This window comes from Aspergillus homomorphus (assembly GCF_003184865.1).
Source record: "Aspergillus homomorphus CBS 101889 unplaced genomic scaffold BO97scaffold_71, whole genome shotgun sequence".
In the NCBI taxonomy this organism is placed as follows: Eukaryota; Fungi; Ascomycota; class Eurotiomycetes; order Eurotiales; family Aspergillaceae; genus Aspergillus; species Aspergillus homomorphus.
Genome location: NW_020291957.1, coordinates 25,198 through 44,525, shown reverse-complemented (window position 1 = coordinate 44,525; position 19,328 = coordinate 25,198). Strand labels below are relative to the sequence as shown.

Genomic DNA, 19,328 nt, shown 5'->3' with positions numbered 1-19,328 from the left:
GACCCGATCGCCTGGGAAAAGACAGACAGTCGACTTGTCCCGCTTATGTGCTTCGCTTTTTTCCTTTTTTTTTTTTTTTTTTTTTTTTTTTTTTTTTAATTCCCCCCTCTGCACGCACCTCAGCTTTCCTTTATCTATCTACCTAAACATAGCTTAAGCTTAGCTTGCGTGAGTCTACGACTGCCCCGTCAATCAGGCTATCTGCTTGGACCCTTGAGGCTCTGGTTAAGTTTACTTAGTGTACTGTACTGTACCTCCCCCAGCAAATGGTTTGGAGTACGGTGATCCAGTACTTGGGGACAGAGATGGTAGGCTAATCTGATTTAGCTCCATCGAGAAGACCATCAATCGACCTTGCAGCAGATCTGATTCTGTCTCTAAAAAATCTTATCGCCCTGTGAGACACCTCAGGATCCGTCCACGATGGGATAACCCCATCGTCAGGGGATGAACCCGTCTGCTATCTCGAAACTGATCTCTCATTCTTGGGCGGCCCGATAACTGGACGTGTGTGTCCTCACCGCAACTTGTGACGCCCCCTTGGAACTCGTCCTTTACGGCCAACCCCTCCTCCCCCCGGTAAGGCTTGATGATGCAAAAGTTCCAATAGGACTTTCGATCTGTGGTAAATGCCCCCTTGGGCTGATCTCCTCCCAGTCTGGGCTATTCTTGGACCGGGAAGCGGCCTCACCCCATGGTGAGGCGACAAAAGTACTGCAAGGATAGACAGTCGGTATCCGCCACAGGCAGGCGGATCCCACTATGTCTTTCAATAGCAAGATACAGTACATTCTGCAGCCCCAAAGTACTGTAACTCGATCCAGGAATCGACCTTGACATCCGCCCTCGATGGGGCCATGCTTCCAGAATATGAGACAAGGCTCGATTTTTGCTAGGCTCCGTGAACTCATTGGCACCGGATGACGGGAAGATGGTGCATAGCGCCACACTTTGTGCCACCAGCCGTCAGTCCATTGTTGCATTTCCTGTGCTCCGTGTGAATCATTGGCCTGCTAGTCCCCGGTTCCCGGGACGGTACTGCTGCTGATCATGGATCCCTTGTAACCCACCCTGGAAGCTAATATAACCCTTTCCCCAGAAGTTTGGGGCGAACATTCGACCGCCCGTGGTCACAGGACGGCTCAGTTTTCGAAACAGGATTAGAAGTATCCGTACTAGTTGTCGCAAGCAATCAATATCTACTATCAGTATCCACCGACGTCAGATTGAGCATTCCGTTCAGGATTTCCCTGAGCATCTGGGAAGTGTCGCTGTCCATGGCATTGCGTAAGAGAGAGAGAGAGAGAGAGAGGGAAGGATTGTGAAGAGCAAACTCTGCCGCGATCTAGAGCGGACGGCCACCGATCATGGCTTTCGAAAACCGACTTGGCCATGTCTAAGATTGAGCTAACCGATGTAGGGAGTAGAATAATCAGAGCAACCAAATTGCCGGAGAACTGGGGCAACATGCCGCATGCAAAGCTGTTTCCGATGGCTTCAGTCACGATGGTAATTCGACGCCCCCAGGCTTTGGAATTTCGGGATTGACGGTGGCTCCAAGTGGACACTATGCAGTTCGAACCGCGTTTGTGGGCATGATCGCACATTATCAGGCTAATGTTCCTCCGCCCTTTCTTAGAGGCTTCTGTGGGCCTTCAGTACCATCTGGGAAATGTTCTAGAGAGCAGCAGCGTCCTTCGGCGATCCGTCGCCGCCGACGAATGGACACATTAACGTGGCTGAGTGGAGACAACCTTGATGGAGCCCCGGGCATTGGACCGCATTCCCGATGGAAACGAACGTCACAGGGGGGCTTGCAAGAGCGGATCGGCCTGGCCCACCGTTGCGCCTCGGTCCAATTTGTTTGGTACCCTAAATCCTACGATGACTACCGTTCTGTATTGAATGCAAGCACTCGAAGTTGGTGAAGATCAGGAGTTCATGTACTACCATCGTTCGCACCGCTCCTAAAGGGCGTCGGAGAGCTGGGAATGTCTCAATTCTCGGTTTCTTGGGCCCATTGAAATTGATGCTGGCGGCGACGATATAACCGTTGATCGTGCCAATCGCCCTAAGATCTGTCCCATATAGGTCGAACCCGGTAGCGCCAACTTGGAACTCATTGATTGATTTGGTCAAGTCTCGAGATCGATCAGAAATCCTCTAGAACAAGTGCCACACGACAGGGATTCCAGAATAAGAGCACGCAAATCTCAAATCCTAGCTCAACGTCGTACGGGCTATTATGTCGGTGGCCTATGGACAAAGCAGATAATTGCTTCCACCAACCAACGGAGACCCCTGACGCTGCAGAATTCCAGGATTATTGGGAAAGAAATGACTTCCAGACGCAGTACGCCCCCAGGGTATTGTAGGACAAATCATCCGCAGGCCTGGAAGCCGGAAGATTACCAGGCTGCTGTCCAGTGATGCAAGGACTAAAGCACGATAGCCAGAGCTACCAAAAGCTGCGGCGGCGTCGCATCGCGCATCCACCTACTGCACAGGATAGATTCCGCGGGCCTAGTGTCGTTCTGTGACCTTTCGAAAACAACAAGAAAGGAAGAAAAAAAATGCAGACACCAAAGTTAGCGATATTGACCCAACGTGCCTGCTGCAGGGTTCCACTTTCTTGTTCTTTTACAAATTTTCTGATTTCTTATCGATCGTTCAGACACGCCGGAATGGAGCGGTGAAACCATAGCAAGAAAGAGAGAAAACTGGGTCAATTCAAATTGACTTGGGGAGGGGGCTTCTAGTGGGAGCCAGTCTCTCGGATCCAGCCGGGAAACAGGTCAAAGACAGCGCTCATCCACTTTGGCGGTCGATCATCAATGTCCGAGATAATCTCAGTTGTCCGATGCGGGCAGGACGGATGCTTGCTGGGGAAAAGGAATGAATGAGTCCACTCCCATCTCCTCCATTGGGTCCTTGACCGCTTCTCCTTACCAGCAGCTTCTTGCGTCCGCCTACCTGCCTGCCTCTGTTCTCGGTCGCGCTTCCGAGCGGGCTGCTTGCTGCTCCCTCCCTTCCCATTGGACTCCCTCGACCTGTCTGTATGCTTTCCTCTCCTCTCACCCTTTTGGTTCAATTCGGTTTTCCTCCTGCAATCTGACTGGCTCGCGATCGTGCCGCCGGCCCCCCTTCACCCCCTACAATCGGCTGCCGTTTTTACCTGTAGAGACCCGTTCGGCATTGATTCCTGTACCCCTGTCGTCATGGCTTTCTAGAGGGTGGTCCCTATTTTCCTGTCCGCCATAGGGACAATCTGGCGTGTCTCTCAGCGCAGACTTTCCGCTCCGGAGATGAAAGGGATAGCATTCAGTCGACCTATCTGGGAAATCGCCAAGCGCTCCCGGCAGATGCAAGATCATTAGCGCCACCGTGATCATAGTATTAGTGGGTTGCGCTTAGAAGGTTGTGCAGTGTCTATTCTCTATCGCAATGGCGAGACGGTGGAGTGGAAGTCCAGTTTGACATCTATATATTGCTGCTCGTCCACCTTGAATCGAACTTTCTTTTCTTCTCATTCATGATTCAGACTCTATTTCTATCTTCTACTTTCAGTTCTTACTCTGCCCTCATCTCCTCGGATAGGATACTTTAGCCAACATCTTTAACCTCAAGCTATTCACAAGTACACCTCTCCCCCACAAATCAAATTCCAGGGATAGCATCACCAAGACGCAACCAAGACGTAACAATGCCATCCACAGCACCAATCCTGCGGCCCAAGAAGGCCCAAGCCGTCAATGCTCATGAGGAAGAGGAGCCGATCAGCTACGACATCAACATTCCTTACGTCGACGTCACCAAAGAAGTGCATTCCCGTACCAGATACCCCGAGTACCTCCCTACATGGGACAAGGTGTGGTTCGATCCACTTCCTCCATTTGAGTACCAGGACCCTGCGCTGCGCGTGACAGACAAGAGCAAGCCCAACCTCCTCAGCGGCGCAACCAAAGTGACTGAGATCCAGCCGCGCATCGGCAGCATTTTGGAAGGCGTCCAGCTTAACCAGCTGTCCGATGCTGCAAAGGATGAATTGGCTCTTCTGGTCGCAGAGCGCAAGGTGGTCGCTTTCCCGAACCAGGATCTGATCGATGCCGGCCCGGAAGAACAAGAAGCTTTCATGCGACACTTTGGCAAGCCCAACTATCAGCCTGTCTCCGGCTCCGTGCGCGGCCACCCTGGGTTTCACATCATCCACCGTGATGGGAACCGCGAAGAGATTTCTCGCTTCTTGGAGCAGAGGACGACCACCACACTTTGGCACCAAGATGTCAGCTACGAGATCCAACCCCCGGGCTATGTCATGCTAGGACTGCTGGAAGGTCCCGAAGTCGGCGGCGACACCGTCTTTTCGGCAACTGATATGGCATACAAGTAAGCAGTTGCCCTCATTGCCCTAGACTACCACCCACGAAAAGCTAACATACGGATGGCACAGGCGTCTTTCCCCCACTTTCACCTCATGGCTGGATACGCTGCGCGCGGTCCACTCCTCCGCCAAGATGATCAACCACGCCCGCTTGACTGGCAGCTTGGTGCGCAAAGACGCCGTCGACACCGTCCACCCGCTTGTGCGCGTCCACCCAGTCACAGGCGAGAAATGCCTTTTTGTCAACGGAGAGTTCATCACGAAGATCCAAGGCCTGAAGGAGCCCGAGCAGAAGTGGTTGCTCGATTTCCTCATGCAACACATCATCACCGGCCACGACTTCCAGGCCCGAGTCCGGTGGCAGCCTAGGACCATTGTCATCTTCGACAACCGCTGCACCACCCGTACGTCTTCTCTCCTGACTCAAGCCTACAAGCAACACTAACCGTTTCCCTGCCAGACTCTGCCATTGTCGACTACCTCGACGACGATAACGGTGCCAAGCTCCGCCACATCTTCCGCATGTGTGCCTTGGGCGAAAAGCCCATCCCGGTGTATGACCAATTCGAGTAGATCCTTTCTCGAACCCTCCGCTCACAGCTCCCGCTTGCCTATTCTGCAACAGCTGGCAGTCTCTGAAGTGACCGATCACATCACGGTCAGGGATCACCCACCCTCAGGCAATGATTGCTAGGGGGTTTTCCACCAACCAACCTTCTCCGTCTTGCGTTTTAATCCGCCCCGGCGCACCGCACTGTCCATGTCTGACTCCCATTTCTAATTATTATACCCTGTCTTTTGGGTTTCATTTCCAAGAGTTCCTCTTATCTATTCACTTCTAATTTCTGATTCAATCTCTGGTTTGATCTTCCCAAAATTGATACCTCTGCTCATTCCCTTCTTTATTGTTGTTTATGTGAATTTGATAGACCGCCTAATCATTGTGTTATTTCCTGCTGATCTAGACTAGCGGGGCTTGTGGGGTAACAGTTCGTTCTGTTTTGACTTGCGGGGCATCTGTGTCCTAAGAAGACTCCACCGCCTTTTTTGCTTTTATGTTGCTCCTGTTTTTTTGAAAAAATTGCTTCATGGTGCATCTTCTCCGTGGCTTTGAAAACTGCATATTTGGGGTGGGTTGGTTAGTTACTAATTCAAATATTAATATGTGTTACTTTTGAAGCTGGTTCGGTTGACATAATCGTAGACCTGGATGTCCTAGAAAACACAATCAGGGTATCCTCGTTTCGCAGGCGTCCATATGAAAACAAAAGAAAGTGTGTTCGATACAAATACAGTCCTGCAGTCAGCTTATAAGGGTAATAGTCTATTAGTCGTGCCCCGATCGACACACTCCCGGTTCACGAAGATTGGATTTACGAATCAGTTGAACGCTTGACATAGTCCTGTACGTACAGTCTGGGCTTGCCACCTCAGTTCGACTCTTATCTTCTTCAACTTGTAGTTGTCGTAGTGGGAGATGCGCCATGGAAGTTGAAGGGCTCGGTAGGACGTCACGGTATAGCTTCAATCCTTACAGGTTCATGATGATAAGTGCTATTGAAACTTCTAAGCCTCCATTAAAAACATATTCAGATTATCTCCAGTGAATGGCGTCAATTGCTTTGCGGTATGTCTGGCCTTTTTGTTCTATATCAGAGGACCAAGTAGTAGTACTATACGACAAGAAGTAGCCCGAGCACTGCCGGGAGGGAGAAGAGCTACTAGCTCCCACCGTATCAGGAATTTTTGCTGCTGGTTTCTGATCTTCTGACCCAGTTGCAGCCCGTAGCATTCGACTGAATATTCCTGTAAGGTCAGAGCTACAATAGCCCTGACCTTCGTGACAGTGAAGCTATAGTAGTCAACCTAAAAAATCTCTTTGAGGCAGTGGGAGGGTGTACAGTAGTTACAGTAGAAGGAAATTAGTATGCACTCCCCCCGGACTGGAGGAGCTCGTCACTTCTAATCAAGTCTAGCTAATGGCTATTCTGCCAGCTTCTTCCCATATATTTAGGGCGGTGTGTGGGCACTGCGGGAAGGCGGTATCTCTCGAACCAAGCATCCGGGGAGGGGTCTCTCTCTCTTGTGATGGTCCCTGCGGAGATAGCGGCTTTTGGTGGTCTGTTGCCCTTTTCTCTCTTTGTTCAACGAATGGCCAAGTAAGCCAAGGCTCTATATTCGAGTCAAATTACTTATTGCGACAGGGTCTTAATTGGTCTTACTGCAAATTCAGAAGGCGCTATTACATTTGTGATGCCACTATAAATCTGGCCGGCAATACATAAACTTTAACATACTTCCACATCACCTGATCTTGAATCCATAGCAACTTCCTTGACAAGGCCTCCCACCAACCTTCTTTTAAGTCAACTTCTAGATCTTGGCTGCCATGAGCGAAAGGCTTCGAGATTCATGCTCATTATTCAAATACCAAACGCAGACACAAATGACTCCCTCTGATCGGCCCCTAGCCCATGAGGTGAATCCAAGTGATAGCGAAAACGAACCCCACAGGCGCTCAGCTTCGGTCTCCGATGGTCTACTTCCACCACACTTATACCAAGTCTGTAGATGATCCTCCGTCTTCCAGCCATCTTGCTATGCAGCTAACTTGACATATACAATACAAACAGATCGTCGCCGACAGCACTGCTCTTCAGCCAAGTAAACGACAAGTAGACACCGCGCTAGAGCAGAGCAGGGCATACTGGTATCATGCTGCGACGGCGGCTCGCTTCTATCACAATAATGGCATCAAACCAGAATCTGCGAATCCTCACCACATGCTTTGGAAAGTTCCCAGAATGCGGGGACGACCAAAAACCACTTATGCGCTGTATATGGGCGCTTCTCCCTGTCAATCGCTTTGCCTTCAAGCTTCTACCACTTGGCGGCTAGATGATGCGACTAAATGTGAACGTGTTCAAGAAGAGATAACCAACACCGTGCTTCTGCAAATCGGGACCAAGGCTGCAGTCCCTTACACGCTCAGCGGCACGGTATTCGGCCGCTGGATTGGTACGGAAGATGAAGTGGCAGTTGGGCCAAACTACCTGGCAATACTCACCTTGGGGTGGTGCTATGTACTCTCCGCTCGCTTGGTTGAACTTCAAGGGACAGGTGCTTCCATGAGCTATACGGCTGGGAAAGCAGCAGTCTGTGGTCAACCGAGCCCTGAGACAACGGTACAACCTATAGATATTGGTGAAACTGATGATGATACAATGTTGTGGTGGTCATCAGTGCTGGCTCCGGGCGAAGGTTGGATGGCTGTTGTCAAACAGCGTGATGATGGGGACTTTCTCGCACCCTGGTCGGTCAGAAACACGTCAAATCAATCCCTCTCGATAAGACAAAAGGGTAGGGGGTCTTTCGATGCTTCTTCTGAGCCTCTGTCATCCAGGAGAGCATTTGAAGCTCTCGTCCAGTTTGCACTTTTACATAATCTGGGAAGCCAGTTTCTTGTTGCTTTGGCGACGGCCATGACGGTACCCTGCCACAATTTTCATGGCTCAACTATTCGACTACCCAAGCCAGCACTTAGCAAGGGTAGGTGTCCAGCAGTTCCAGCAAAGGCAATTCTTCCTGAATGGGCCCTGTTGCGTGAGAACCTTGAATATTACATGACACTAAGCTGTCATCCCGAAGTCATCATGTCTTGCCTTTGTGGAATGTTTTGGGAGCCAGGTGTGCCATGTAACCTTGTGAGTCCATGGCTTCATCCTATCCTGATCGAAGTTTCACAAACGGACAACGCCACATCAGACTCGGCAGGCCTTGACGCCGAATTGCTCGCTATTATTGGAAGCATGCGCCGGCCCACGATTTCTGCTCTTTGGCTCGGGGCTGCAGCTGGCGGGCTTACGCCGATGATCCTTAAAAGGGTCAAACGAGGGAGACCCCCTCTAGAGTCGATTGCCTACCCTTGGACTGGGTGTCCGCAAAGCTTCATGGACGACGCTGGCACCGGGCCGTATCTACAAGGCCAATCCAAGGAGCAACAGATATGGAGAGCTGATGTCTGGCGACTTCTTCACCTACCTTTCACCGATGAAGATGATCTGTCATACAGATACCGGCCAGGCACCCCGTGGGAACCTTGTGGGAAGATGAATGCGCGCGATTGTGCGCTTCGCGTGGCATCGCACTGGGATTGTCCACGACATCGATTAATTTATCATCATTGGAACTGGGAGCTGGAAAAGACACCACAACTACAGGATCCTGGATTTTCGAGCGCGATGGCCCCCGTGATTACTAGGATGGACGTGGATGATCTCCCTATCAGAAGAGTAGAGCAGTATCCCCATAGAATACAGGACGAAGACGCGTCTCAACAAGCATCCTTGGAGATTTTCCGTTGGTTTATCTTCAACGGTGAAGGCTTTCCTCCGGGGGACTTCTACAAGAACGAATGGCTGGACGCTTTGCAGGACGACGAGGATAGTGAAGAGGAATCTCAAGGGAATGACAGCAATATGGATTCCCATAGCCCAACAGAGGAGGGCCCCGATGGGTTGCAACGATGGTTAGATACGATTTAAACAATTCGCCTTTCTTTGGCTCAAGCGGCTCCGAGTAACTCTTCTCGCCGTTTTTGAATCGACCCATGATGCTCGCCCCCAGGTGATTCACTTCTCACCTATATTGTCCAGCAAAAGTCTAGGTGACGAAAACATGCTTCCTCGATCAGGCTAGGTTTCGGTGTCTTCGGTGTCTTCGGTATCTTCGGTGTCTTCGATGGTTTCAGACGAGGTCCAAAAGTCTGGCCTTCCTCCAGGATGCTCCGGGCAAGTCTTGCAGATCCTGTAGAACAAGCCATTGCAGTTGGGTTGGGCCTGGCATCTTTTCCACAGCCGCCTGCATCCCGGTGCGGCGCACTCTTCATACGAGTGGGAATCGTTGAAATGTCCGCACCCAGGTGCTTTGCAAGAGCCTTTTCTCCCTGAGCTTGTGGCCATGACTGTTTACCGTGGTCGATGGGTGGGAGATAGAGGTGACCCCGACTTGTTTCTTTCCTTTGTATTGCTCAGGGAGATGAAAACCTAGACGGTCACAGCAACGATTAGAGTAGATTTGAGGTGCGTGGGGTGCCGGACAAAGGGTGCCCCTCGACAACATGTAAGAGGCTCGGAGACGAAGGCAGGAAGAGACTCACTTTCTATGGTGTATGGTCCTCGAGGGAGATTGTTCACAGGTCACACCGGTTTCAAGAGACGATGCCAGAAAAGAAAACAGATATGCCGAGGAAGGCGAACAAGAAGTTGAAAGAGTAACACAAAAGCAGAAAAGGGCCAGCATACCGTACTTTCTGTGAATATACGAGAATCAATAGTGACCATTTGTCGGGACCAAGGACTCCAATACTTATCCCCTAGCGCTGCATCTGGGTGCGAGCCTCGCGTGGAGTGCGTGGTAAGCAGTAAATCGGTTACTATCGAGGACTGATAGGTCTGCACCTCTGCTTAAAAGGTGTCTCGCGGTACCTTGGGCCCAGCCCAGCCCAGCCTATCTCATTCAGCGGCGCTTGTGTCATCCCATCTGGGGGTGGGGGAGGTGGGTATTTGAAACTTGGAATCCATAGGAGTCAAATCGCAAGCCCGGCGCAGAGCAGCTGAACGGTCCGATCCTGGGCTTCGGGGCGAATCATTTCTGGATGTGTCGATGTCCAGGCCAGCGTGCGGCCGTCAATCGGAGCACAGGCACTTGGTTGCAGTACCTATTTTTGCAGCTAGATTTGAATGTCGCCAGCCCGCCCAGAGGCAAGGATTGTACTGCTGCCTGGTAGTCCAAAGACAAAACTATAACGAGGTAGAGATGATGCGATTTCGTCGCATGCGAGAGAAGATATATATCATCAATTGGGAGCTCGAAACCTCTCCCTTCTGACTCTGCATTTGATACAAAATTGAAACAGAAAGAACAGAAAGAAATAACTCCAATATCACCTTTTCTATCCGCTTGCTGCTTCCTGTGGTGGGGGGAACATGGATGATGGAAAAAAAGCGAGGAAAGGAAAGAGAGAAAGAAAAAGTGAGATTTGGAACGTGCTACCTAATCGTCGAAACCTATAATTCCAGAGACACACAACCAACCAACCAAGCGACCACACACAAAACACTACCTTACATTACCGCAATATATCCTCGATTCTGGTGCGGAGCTCGTTGGCGACACGCGACTGGTCGGGCGAGATGCCGCCGCCCTGTTGGATGAGGAGGAGGGTCTCGAGGACGCGGGTTGCGGCGGCGTCGCTGCCGAAGACCCGGCCACCGGGGCGAACGGTCTCGTGGTACCAGTGCTGGATGACGTAGGTGAGGTCCTTGGCAATGTATTTCTTGTTTTGGCCCTGGAAGGGCGCTTCCTCTGTGTAATACATCCCCTCCAGGACGCTGAACATAGTCTCGTGGGCGACGTTCAGGTCGAGGAGGAGGTCGATGATCCACGTCGGGGGGCCGACGTCCCGCTGGTGTTCCAGGGCGTAGCGCTCGAGCATCGGCAGGATGATCGGGATGGGCATGATGGAGTCGGACATGCGGAGTCGGCCGCCTAGACTGCGGACCTTATCGATCACCGCTTCGTAGGGCTGGGGCTCGCCCCGCTCGAGGACGTCGTTGTGGAGGTCTTGCAGGAGGTGCTGCCATGTGGACTTGATGTCTGCTGCGTTGCGATGGTCGGCCTGGAAGAAGATCTGGAGACAGATGTCGTAGTAGCTTCCCGGGTCGGCGAAGGTGTTGAAGAGCTAGTCCAGTTAGTGGGAGTTTAAAAGGGCGGGTGAGAAAGAACTGTTGGGAAAATTGAAAACATACAGTGCTGACGTCCTGAATAGGGCCGTCCAAGTCCTTCAAGACCTCGCGTCTGCGCTCCGGCGCAACCCGGGGATCGTCCTTGAATCGTTGCAAGATATCGTCTTGGATGTTAGCAACATCAATCAGGTTGGACGTTTCTTGGACCAGCCGTTGGCGAGCCTGTCGGCTAACGTCTGGTGTGAAAATGGAGGCATTGGCCCGCGCCCAGCCCAGATACTCGATTCTGCGGCTCAGAGGAAGCTTGAAACCGCTCTGCGCAAGCTGAAGTTGAACCTTGGCTGCGTCATAGAACCTTTGGGACTGAGCAAAGTAACGCCAGAGGAGATCAGCATGCTCAATGTCATCATTGGATTTGCGCTCGAGGTAGGTGACCACAAATGGAGAGTCGGTCTGGAGCAGTCGCTCACTCCAACCTTGCTCGAGATACCAGTCATATAGGGTAGTCAAGAACACCTCGTCTTTCGAGTCTGAAACTACTCCATATGCTTCATTCCTGCGTTTGGCGATGACCGTCAATTGTCCGTCAACGACTCCAATATCCTTGGCAGTGTGTTGATCGACTGCGATGATAACCTTAAAGATAAGATCGTAGCATTGCTTCCGGTACTGGAAGGACTCGATACGAGTATCCTGTGGACGAAAAAGGTCAGCTATCATGAAAATTTATCACGAGTTAAAGAGTAGCTTACACCGGCGGGGCGACCATCCACGAGCCATGCGAGTGCCAAGTTGGCCTTGTCTGAGCGAGCGGCGACATTCAAAGCCAGTTGAATAGCACCTATACTAGTTGTTAGCGGCCTTTTCTTTGCTGCAACACGGCTTATGAAATCATACCTGCAAAGAACTCGTTCTTGATGTAGCTATCGACGGCAGAGACCAGGTAATCCATCGGCAAGTTCTCAGATACCTGCTGGAACAAGTGAAGGCTGTCATTCAGCAGATTGCGGCCAAGCTCCGAGTTAGAGCCTACTTCAGTAGCTCGTTTCAACAACTCCTGGGCCTTGAATATCACGACATCCTCGGCACTGCAGAAGCTGCCGCACCGTCGCCTCAGAGCATCGGCTACGGTTTCAACGTTGGACCCCTTAGCGATGTTTCGGTTGACTATGCCCTTCACCAGCTCCTTGGCAATATCGTGGCCCTTAGTCGTACTGAACAGCTGCTCATATGTGAGTTTCATGAAGCGCTCTTTCGACTCTGCTGGCAGGGCGGTCACAATCTCATCCACACGTTCATCAAAGAGGACCGAGACGAAGGAAATGCCTTCGATAGTATGAGATACAAGTTGAACGAGGGAATGCAGCGCGCGATGTTCCGCTTGCAGGGCGGTTTCTTCCTGTTTTGAGGAGACCCGGTTTAGAGCCTCGGGGCCGCTCAGCCCTTCAATGAAGTTCTTGTTCGTCTTGAAGAAGTCTTGCAGAGCAGATAGGTCCCGTTGAATTGCTTGCAATTTGGCAGAAGGTACTGATGAGACAATAGTCTCCACTCCAATGGGCGGCGTTTCGGACACTTCGGTCGTGGCGATCTCTTTCTTCCAAATTGAGCGCAGTAGTCTCGAGATGTAGAGCGCAATCCCCGCATGCCGTGGCGATGGGAGAACCGTATCAATAGCCAAGGTTGAGCTGTCGGCGACAGCATTTTCATTCATCTGAGGCTTGCCGCCGTGGTCAATGAGGACCTTGCGTGCACACTCCAAAACACCCGGATCATTGATTTGGGTGAGTCTAGAGTCACCAGACACCTCCAGCCCTTGGCCGCAAGCAACGGCCAGTGCTGTGGCAACGGTTTCGCTACGGCCATATGTGCGGATGAAATTCTTGGCCACACCATCAAACCCATCATCGCCCTCACCACCGTTCCTTGCCAATGCCGCGAATACATCGACGAGACGCCGTCTGCGAATAATGTGAATACCATTGTTGGTGAGAATAGCAATCTCGGCAGTGGGCTCATCGAATTGAACAGCCAGCTCATTACCAAACCCACCAAAGGCCATTGCTTCTTCGCTGGGCGGAGAGCAGATTCCGACATCCTCCGCCCTGCTGCCCAAGGATAACCAAATTGCCGTCTCACCAGCCTTGGTACTGACAGTCTCTTGCGAGCGAGCCACCCGTCCGGAATCAGGGGCTGAAATAAAGAGAGAGTCCGACGTCGCCGAGTCTTTGGAGGTAAAGCAGAAAAAGTGACCGGGGGGATACCTTACAGAGAACCGGGTGGGCTGTAAAGTATGGACGGGAATACTCGCTGCTACCGAAGGGTGGTAACGTGCCTGGCCCTGAAGCTTATGCGAAGCTGCCAGTTGAGTCGAAGGATTGGTATCCAATGGAGGCGTCTTCACGTGAAGAGCTTGCATGCTTGTGGGAGCACTCGCACCATTGGGTGCTGAAGCCCAGCTGTAGGAACCGGTAGCGCTCAGGTAGATGCGATAGCCTGTTGCAGTTGTGGCCATCAGATGATACCTGGACGCTTCCGCAGCGAGAATAGGACTGATGGAAACGATGGGAATTTTTGGGTTGAGGGTTTCATTCGACGCGATAATATGTCCGATGTTGGCGTAGATGTCTTGCGCTTGCTTCGTGATGGCAAGGACAAGACTGCCGTCGGGCTTCAAATGAAAGACCCTGATTGTGGATGAGGACGAAAGGGTGTAGAGTAGCTTCCTCGTATCATCAACCTCCATTTGCGCGACATATTCGGACGTCGTCTGCGTAAAGCTGCTCAATGAGGGAGTCAAGGCAGCCAGACGAGAGCTGGTGCGGTTGACCTTGGAGCAGCGACCCTGAAACCACTTTTCCTCTTGCTGATACACAAGCTCGTACACATCATTGTCGGAGATACCACCGAAGAAGATACGACCGGTCGAATCCGACGAGGCCAATTGGTCGATCTCCAGTCCCCGTACCGAGGCCGACATGCCGGTTTGATACAAGGTTACTTGACGTGCACCTCCGGGGGTAGTTTCGCATCCCATTCCCAGCAAGATGACATCAGCCGTGGTGGATATTACAAGCAAGTGGGTGATAGTGGGCAGAAACACTTTCGGGCGGGGCTTCGCTAGCTTGACGGTGATGATGCTGTTCGGTTGATCCTCGAATCCAACCAGCTGCGGATTCGGATGCGTGTAATCCCAGATATAGAGAGCATTATCGATTGCGACCCAGGCGTGATTCAACTCGGCGAACAGTCCCATATTCGTCGATACTTGCGCTCGGTTGTATTGGTCGAAGATCTGGTCGGGAATGTTGTACATCTTTACCCTCTGGAAAGGGGCCCATGGTGCCGACGTGGGGAGATCATAGTCGGATGAGAAGCCTTCTACATAGGAGGGTCAGCCGAGTCGAGGCCAGCGTTGCGACCACAAAGGTCAACTTACGGGACAGAGAGCTATCCAAGTCCGGGTAGCGAGATTCCTGGGCAAGGGTGTCATTGATTGTCCGTGCAGCCCGCTGCTCCGTGTTCAACAAGCTCTGCTTGGGCTTTGTTTGGACCGCAGTGAAACTGGGAAGCTGAATGGGGGACGGTGGCTCTTGTGTGGTAGCTGCGGGCTGTTGGGAACTCAAGGCCTGCGCCGACGCGCCCGCGTTGGGTGCCGGTGTCTGGAAGTATGCGCCGGGGAGTGGCCTCTGAGGGGTGAGGGTTGGTAGAGTTGGGTATGACATGATGCAGGCACTGAACGGCGCCCGTATGAGGCGGTTGGGGCGATGTATTGCGCTCTCCCCGGAGAGATGGCTGGGAGACTCGGCGGTGGCAGCGCAATGACGCGACGGTGGAAGACTCGGTCAGAAGGGAGGAGGAAGAGAGACAGATCGAGGGGAGAAGAGGTGAACAAATAACGAAACAGAGGAACACCAATGGTGGGCGCAGAGATTGGTGTTCCGCCACGAGGATGGTGTGTTCTAACCGGACCGAAGAACAAGCACGAAGCTGTGAATTGAAGCAGGATGAGAAACAAAAATGTGCACGGACCCCGGACGGAGGGCGGACGGAGAGCTTTCTCTTCCGCCTTGGAAAGATTATCGTTCCTATGGGTCCTACAGCGTCATATGTTCCGTTCTGATACAACCACCAATAAAAAACAATTTATATTTTATTGCTCCGTTCTGTCTCTTTCCTAATTGCCATCATGTTCCCAGCTCTACGAACAACTTCCTCCCGTCTGGGTTTGCGCCTGGTGCGATGGAGCTCGACCGACAGCCCGGTCTTGCCGCCGTTGATCACCAAGCTGAGGACTGACCTCAAGACGGCTATGAGGGCAAAGGATACCCCTAGGTATGTCTTTTGAGACTAATGAAGCCAGACAAAGAATACAAGGTTAAAACGGTCACGCTAACGCACCGCGCTCCTCTTAGACTGAACGTCGTCCGCGCCCTGATCTCCGAAACCAACAATGCCGCAAAGACCTCCTCTCCCATCCAGACCGATATTCAGCTCCTGTCTCTCATTCGGAAACGTATCGCTGCCTCCAAGGAAGCCATTGAGGAGTTCAAGACCGAGAACCGTCCCGAACTCCAAGAGCTTGAGGAGAAGCAGGTGACAGTTTTGGAGGAATATGGTGCCCAAGTGGAAACCATGAGCGTGGACGATATTAAGCAAATTGTCTCTCAGGAGGTTTCCAACATGAAGGCCGGTGGCAAGAAGGTCGAGGTCGGTTTCGTGCTCAAGACTCTCTTCGCCCCCGGTGGTGCGCTGGACGGCAAGCCCGCTGAGAGAGCCGAGGTTGCAAGAATCGCCAAAGAGGCCATTGCTTCTGCTTAAGATGAAATAATGCTCGCATGTATACTAGTTCACCTGTACGATCACAAATAAAAGTGGGATACTATTACACCGTGGTTGATATTCCGAGAGAGGAGTTCAAATTGCCTACTGCCCTACCAAGTATGGTCATTTTTACACGACTGATAGGATGGCAAAGAGCTGTGGGAACGTAGGAATCTTGTAAACCCCGAGGTCAGGACCTATGATGCACGAAGCGTTGCAGATAAATAAGTGTTCGCGTTGAGATTAAGCTTTCATATGCGCGGTGGCCGTGTAATATTCCAACAAAGAAATCCTTCCAGCGCCTTACCAGATGTTGTCTGTGTCCCAAACAAAATCGCTGTGTTCTACCCTGGTGCCCCGTGTTATTATCCGTAGCCCGAACTCCAGATACCGTCCTATTCGCCTAGCCATTGTCTCGTACCGCCGAACAATCTGGTTGTAGTCTACGTGCAAAACACGGTTATTCCTCCGACGGCAGTCATAATAACACCGAGCCACAACAAGCGATCGGGCTCGATGATTTTCTGCGTTGGCACAAGGCCCTTCAAGCTGAAGGTCGACTTGGTATCTCCACTCATGTGACGTTTTTGCTTCTTAGCCTTGGGGTCGATCGGGTTTAGAACCCTCGTTGGTAGCATTTGTGGTGGCCTATACACAAGGTACATGGGATGCATTGGCGACCCGTCATGAGCGTACAAGTCCAGACGTTGGACGCCATGATACCGATCGACCGAGACGGTGAAAGACTGCAGCTGTTAGTGAGCCTGTACGCGATGTATCGGCCAAGACAGCATACCTTGAACGTCTCTGTTTGATTATATCTCGTGTAAGAGGTCAATGGTGAAGCACATGGATCCGATACCAGCTGGCGTCCATCGTCCGCGAATGGGGTCAATACCAGGGATCCATCACTCTGCGCGGTGTAAGTGCCATGCTGCCACTGCATCAAGCCCTTGGGGCAAGCTGGATCCTGTGCTGTTGGGGTGTTTACACGTCAGGATGCGCTTCCTGCAGCTTGAAATTGGATGGGAACTGACGATTGGCAATGGCACGATAGTAGGCCTCTTCATAGGACCCATCCTCATTGAAAGAGTACGAAATGCCGGTCAGATTCGGCTCTAGAAATCGGTCGTTGATGGGGTCATAGAATCCCTAGATACGGGGACGGGTATTAGCCCAGTCCAGCGATTCTGATGCATCATCGACCGAGGTCCCTAGTAATCAATGCAGTGAACAAGAGGAGCAGAACCTACCGGACCTGTCACAACCTTGCGGGACTTCGTAGTCCAGGTCCCAACTAGATCAGAAACACTGGCAGCACCGACAGCCGTCAGGAGGAGCGTGAAAAGAAAGTAACCCGTAATCATCGTCCCGTTTGTCGGATGGGAAGATGAAGTGGGAGGATTGAACAGATGTTGAACGGAAAGAAAAGGAATGTCTGCCTGCCTCGCTGGCTGGTTGTTTGCCTGACCGTCTGGCCCGAAAGGGCGCAGTCGACCCTTGAACCGGGGGGGGTGATAAAGTGCCCTGGCAGGTATGTGCAACAACCATGCACATCATGGAAACATGCCAAGCCACGCGGTTCCAGTCATCGCGATCTCTCGGAGACCAAACAATCCCAGCGCGGGGACTTACCTATATTTAACCTCTTCCATCTCCATAAAGATCTACGGGTGATCCGCCCATCAATTCACCATTTTCGTCGCTCTATCACTCAATCGCAAGGATGATGGCTGGTCTACAGGCAGCAAAGAAGGACCTCCGGCGGAGAATGCGGGATGCGCTGCACAAGATCCCCGCCGACTCCATCGACAATCAATGTCAGCTCAATCTCATCGCCTTTTCGGCGCGATCTATCTAGATGCTGACTTCTATCAGCCAGAGTCGCCACCAATAGGTTGTTAGCCCTCCGGGAGTACCAGGATGCAAGGAGAATAGGAGTTTACCTCTCCATGCCGGCCGGAGAATTGTCCACCACAGCCATCGTTCGGGACGCTCTGGCGAGTGGTAAGGAGGTCTTTGTGCCATATATACACAAGCTAGAGTTGTCGGAGCAGTCAAGGACCTCCGTGATGGACATGCTATTGCTAGAGTCGATGGAGGAGTTTGAGTCTCTGGAACCCGACAAATGGGGGATCCCGTCGCTGTCGGAGGTCCAAGTCCTCAGTAAGAGGAACTGTTTCGGAGGCAAAGGAGTCTCGCCTCAACCAGAAGACGCTACGAAAGGGCCCTACGGACTGGATCTGATCGTGATGCCAGGAATGGCCTTTGACGGGGGCCTCAGAAGATTAGGACATGGTAAAGGTTATTATGACCATTTTCTGACGAGGTATTCCAGAGAGGTAGCCGCAAGCGAGTCAACGAAGCCGAAGTTGCCCTTCCTCGGTAAGTAACAACTACCCTGACACCGACGCAACCAGCCAGGGAGTATCCTTAACTAATTCTCGCACAGTTGCCCTGTCTCTCAAAGAGCAAATGCTTCCCCCGACTGAAGAGATACCGGTGGCGGATCATGACTGGCCTGTAGACATGCTCATTGTCGGCGACGACCGGTGCCTGGCGCGCCGAAACTGATTCTTTCCCGGACTAGCGAGTCATATCAATCCATAGGTTCGTCTATTTTGCTAGAGGTGCAATAGTTGTATCCCTGCGGCATCCGTGAAAAGCGAAAGGTAAAGAAATGCAAACAAAGTCGTATGACGGCACGAGATCGACAGAACAAAACCAAGAGCCCCCTTTCCCATCAATCAATTCCTTAACGCCCCGTCGAAATCACTGGACGGCCTGAATCAGAGAGACGTTGTCGCCCTTGAGGAGGATTTGGCCTGTTGTAGAGATATAACCAGTCAGCAAATTTCCGTATCCCGCCAGCGATATGATCATAGAGCACGCAATTCCATACCGAGTGGCCTCCGCTTTTCCTCAGCAGTCTGAGTAGCCATCCGAACCTCCACTGCGTCGTCAACCACCAGGTTCATAAACTCATCGAAACCCTGTGCCGGGAGTTGTTAGTCCAAGCGATCGGGGGCCGCCAGAGAACACGGGATTAATTACCCGGATCTTTCCTTCTATCCGAAAGGCCAGCTGCTCGTAAAGCCAGATAGACACCGTCGACCGTTGCTGAAGAAGCTTGAAGATGAAATGAATGGGCGCAAGCAGCGTCTTGCGAGCGGCTCCACCGCCTCCACGGCCGGTCATGGTGGGCAAACGAGATGCGCGAATGTGAAGTAATGGAAAGTGTGGGTGGGCGACCGCAAGGTTACCAGGATTGTAAAGGATCGCTGGTAAAAAAAGACGCGTTGATGGCGGTGCGCGGGGGATTGGAGGCTGAGAATTGAAGAATAGAATGAAGAGCTCCGTTAGTTGAGGATGGGTCGGGG

General features: G+C 51.9%; 7 protein-coding genes across 7 annotated transcripts; 4 read left to right on the top strand and 3 right to left on the bottom strand.

Annotated features, from left to right (window-relative positions):
- The first annotated feature begins 3,468 nt into the window (after window positions 1-3,468).
- BO97DRAFT_464500 (TauD/TfdA dioxygenase family protein) lies at window positions 3,469-5,290 on the top strand. The gene is made up of 3 exons (XM_025699491.1): window positions 3,469-4,386; window positions 4,451-4,785; window positions 4,842-5,290. The coding sequence occupies exons 1-3, from the start codon at window positions 3,704-3,706 to the stop codon at window positions 4,952-4,954; spliced, it is 1,131 nt and encodes a 376-aa protein (XP_025546369.1). The 5' UTR covers window positions 3,469-3,703; the 3' UTR covers window positions 4,955-5,290.
- A 1,537-nt stretch (window positions 5,291-6,827) lies between these two features.
- Window positions 6,828-8,925, top strand: BO97DRAFT_418757 (uncharacterized protein; the record flags this gene model as incomplete). The annotated part of the gene is made up of 2 exons (XM_025696537.1): window positions 6,828-6,944; window positions 7,015-8,925. 2 exons carry the CDS (start codon window positions 6,828-6,830, stop codon window positions 8,923-8,925), a joined length of 2,028 nt encoding a protein of 675 aa, XP_025546368.1.
- Window positions 8,926-10,320: 1,395 nt separating this feature from the next.
- BO97DRAFT_447031 (putative non-repetitive nucleoporin) lies at window positions 10,321-15,075 on the bottom strand. The gene is made up of 5 exons (XM_025698723.1): window positions 14,564-15,075; window positions 12,025-14,505; window positions 11,880-11,968; window positions 11,191-11,820; window positions 10,321-11,123 (listed from the first exon to the last, which is right to left on the bottom strand). The coding sequence occupies exons 1-5, from the start codon at window positions 14,847-14,849 to the stop codon at window positions 10,512-10,514; spliced, it is 4,098 nt and encodes a 1,365-aa protein (XP_025546367.1). The 5' UTR covers window positions 14,850-15,075; the 3' UTR covers window positions 10,321-10,511.
- A 149-nt stretch (window positions 15,076-15,224) lies between these two features.
- On the top strand, window positions 15,225-16,014 carry BO97DRAFT_409165 (uncharacterized protein). Its single transcript, XM_025696006.1, has 2 exons — window positions 15,225-15,459; window positions 15,540-16,014. Exons 1-2 carry the CDS (start codon window positions 15,314-15,316, stop codon window positions 15,943-15,945), a joined length of 552 nt encoding a protein of 183 aa, XP_025546366.1. The 5' UTR covers window positions 15,225-15,313; the 3' UTR covers window positions 15,946-16,014.
- A 151-nt stretch (window positions 16,015-16,165) lies between these two features.
- On the bottom strand, window positions 16,166-17,659 carry BO97DRAFT_378948 (uncharacterized protein). The gene is made up of 4 exons (XM_025693139.1): window positions 17,202-17,659; window positions 16,986-17,100; window positions 16,745-16,923; window positions 16,166-16,694 (listed from the first exon to the last, which is right to left on the bottom strand). Exons 1-4 carry the CDS (start codon window positions 17,313-17,315, stop codon window positions 16,392-16,394), a joined length of 711 nt encoding a protein of 236 aa, XP_025546365.1. The 5' UTR covers window positions 17,316-17,659; the 3' UTR covers window positions 16,166-16,391.
- On the top strand, window positions 17,579-18,542 carry BO97DRAFT_409163 (5-formyltetrahydrofolate cyclo-ligase). Its single transcript, XM_025696005.1, has 3 exons — window positions 17,579-17,768; window positions 17,827-18,333; window positions 18,401-18,542. The coding sequence occupies exons 1-3, from the start codon at window positions 17,675-17,677 to the stop codon at window positions 18,520-18,522; spliced, it is 723 nt and encodes a 240-aa protein (XP_025546364.1). The 5' UTR covers window positions 17,579-17,674; the 3' UTR covers window positions 18,523-18,542.
- Window positions 18,256-19,322, bottom strand: BO97DRAFT_473809 (small nuclear ribonucleoprotein E). Its single transcript, XM_025700274.1, has 3 exons — window positions 19,003-19,322; window positions 18,851-18,941; window positions 18,256-18,773 (listed from the first exon to the last, which is right to left on the bottom strand). The coding sequence occupies exons 1-3, from the start codon at window positions 19,144-19,146 to the stop codon at window positions 18,721-18,723; spliced, it is 288 nt and encodes a 95-aa protein (XP_025546363.1). The 5' UTR covers window positions 19,147-19,322; the 3' UTR covers window positions 18,256-18,720.
- Between the last annotated feature and the right edge of the window lie 6 nt (window positions 19,323-19,328).

Excerpts from the sequence above, each read along its gene's own strand:
- BO97DRAFT_464500 (XM_025699491.1), top strand. The coding sequence starts at position 3,704 with ATGCCATCCACAGCACCAATCCTGCGGCCCAAGAAGGCCCAAGCCGTC. Across the intron at positions 4,387-4,450 it reads GCAACTGATATGGCATACAA|GCGTCTTTCCCCCACTTTCA; the intron begins GTAAGCAGTTGC and ends CGGATGGCACAG. Across the intron at positions 4,786-4,841 it reads CGACAACCGCTGCACCACCC|ACTCTGCCATTGTCGACTAC; the intron begins GTACGTCTTCTC and ends TTTCCCTGCCAG.
- BO97DRAFT_447031 (XM_025698723.1), bottom strand. The coding sequence starts at position 14,849 with ATGTCATACCCAACTCTACCAACCCTCACCCCTCAGAGGCCACTCCCC. Across the intron at positions 14,506-14,563 it reads CTTGGATAGCTCTCTGTCCC|AAGGCTTCTCATCCGACTAT; the intron begins GTAAGTTGACCT and ends CCTCCTATGTAG. Across the intron at positions 11,124-11,190 it reads CTATTCAGGACGTCAGCACT|CTCTTCAACACCTTCGCCGA; the intron begins GTATGTTTTCAA and ends TAACTGGACTAG.
- BO97DRAFT_409165 (XM_025696006.1), top strand. The coding sequence starts at position 15,314 with ATGTTCCCAGCTCTACGAACAACTTCCTCCCGTCTGGGTTTGCGCCTG. Across the intron at positions 15,460-15,539 it reads AGGGCAAAGGATACCCCTAG|ACTGAACGTCGTCCGCGCCC; the intron begins GTATGTCTTTTG and ends CGCTCCTCTTAG.
- BO97DRAFT_378948 (XM_025693139.1), bottom strand. The coding sequence starts at position 17,315 with ATGATTACGGGTTACTTTCTTTTCACGCTCCTCCTGACGGCTGTCGGT. Across the intron at positions 16,924-16,985 it reads CTATCGTGCCATTGCCAATC|CACAGGATCCAGCTTGCCCC; the intron begins GTCAGTTCCCAT and ends ACACCCCAACAG. Across the intron at positions 16,695-16,744 it reads ATCAAACAGAGACGTTCAAG|TCTTTCACCGTCTCGGTCGA; the intron begins GTATGCTGTCTT and ends TAACAGCTGCAG.
- BO97DRAFT_409163 (XM_025696005.1), top strand. The coding sequence starts at position 17,675 with ATGATGGCTGGTCTACAGGCAGCAAAGAAGGACCTCCGGCGGAGAATG. Across the intron at positions 17,769-17,826 it reads CGACTCCATCGACAATCAAT|CCAGAGTCGCCACCAATAGG; the intron begins GTCAGCTCAATC and ends GACTTCTATCAG. Across the intron at positions 18,334-18,400 it reads GCCGAAGTTGCCCTTCCTCG|TTGCCCTGTCTCTCAAAGAG; the intron begins GTAAGTAACAAC and ends ATTCTCGCACAG.
- BO97DRAFT_473809 (XM_025700274.1), bottom strand. The coding sequence starts at position 19,146 with ATGACCGGCCGTGGAGGCGGTGGAGCCGCTCGCAAGACGCTGCTTGCG. Across the intron at positions 18,942-19,002 it reads GGATAGAAGGAAAGATCCGG|GGTTTCGATGAGTTTATGAA; the intron begins GTAATTAATCCC and ends CTCCCGGCACAG. Across the intron at positions 18,774-18,850 it reads GGAAAAGCGGAGGCCACTCG|GCCAAATCCTCCTCAAGGGC; the intron begins GTATGGAATTGC and ends TCTCTACAACAG.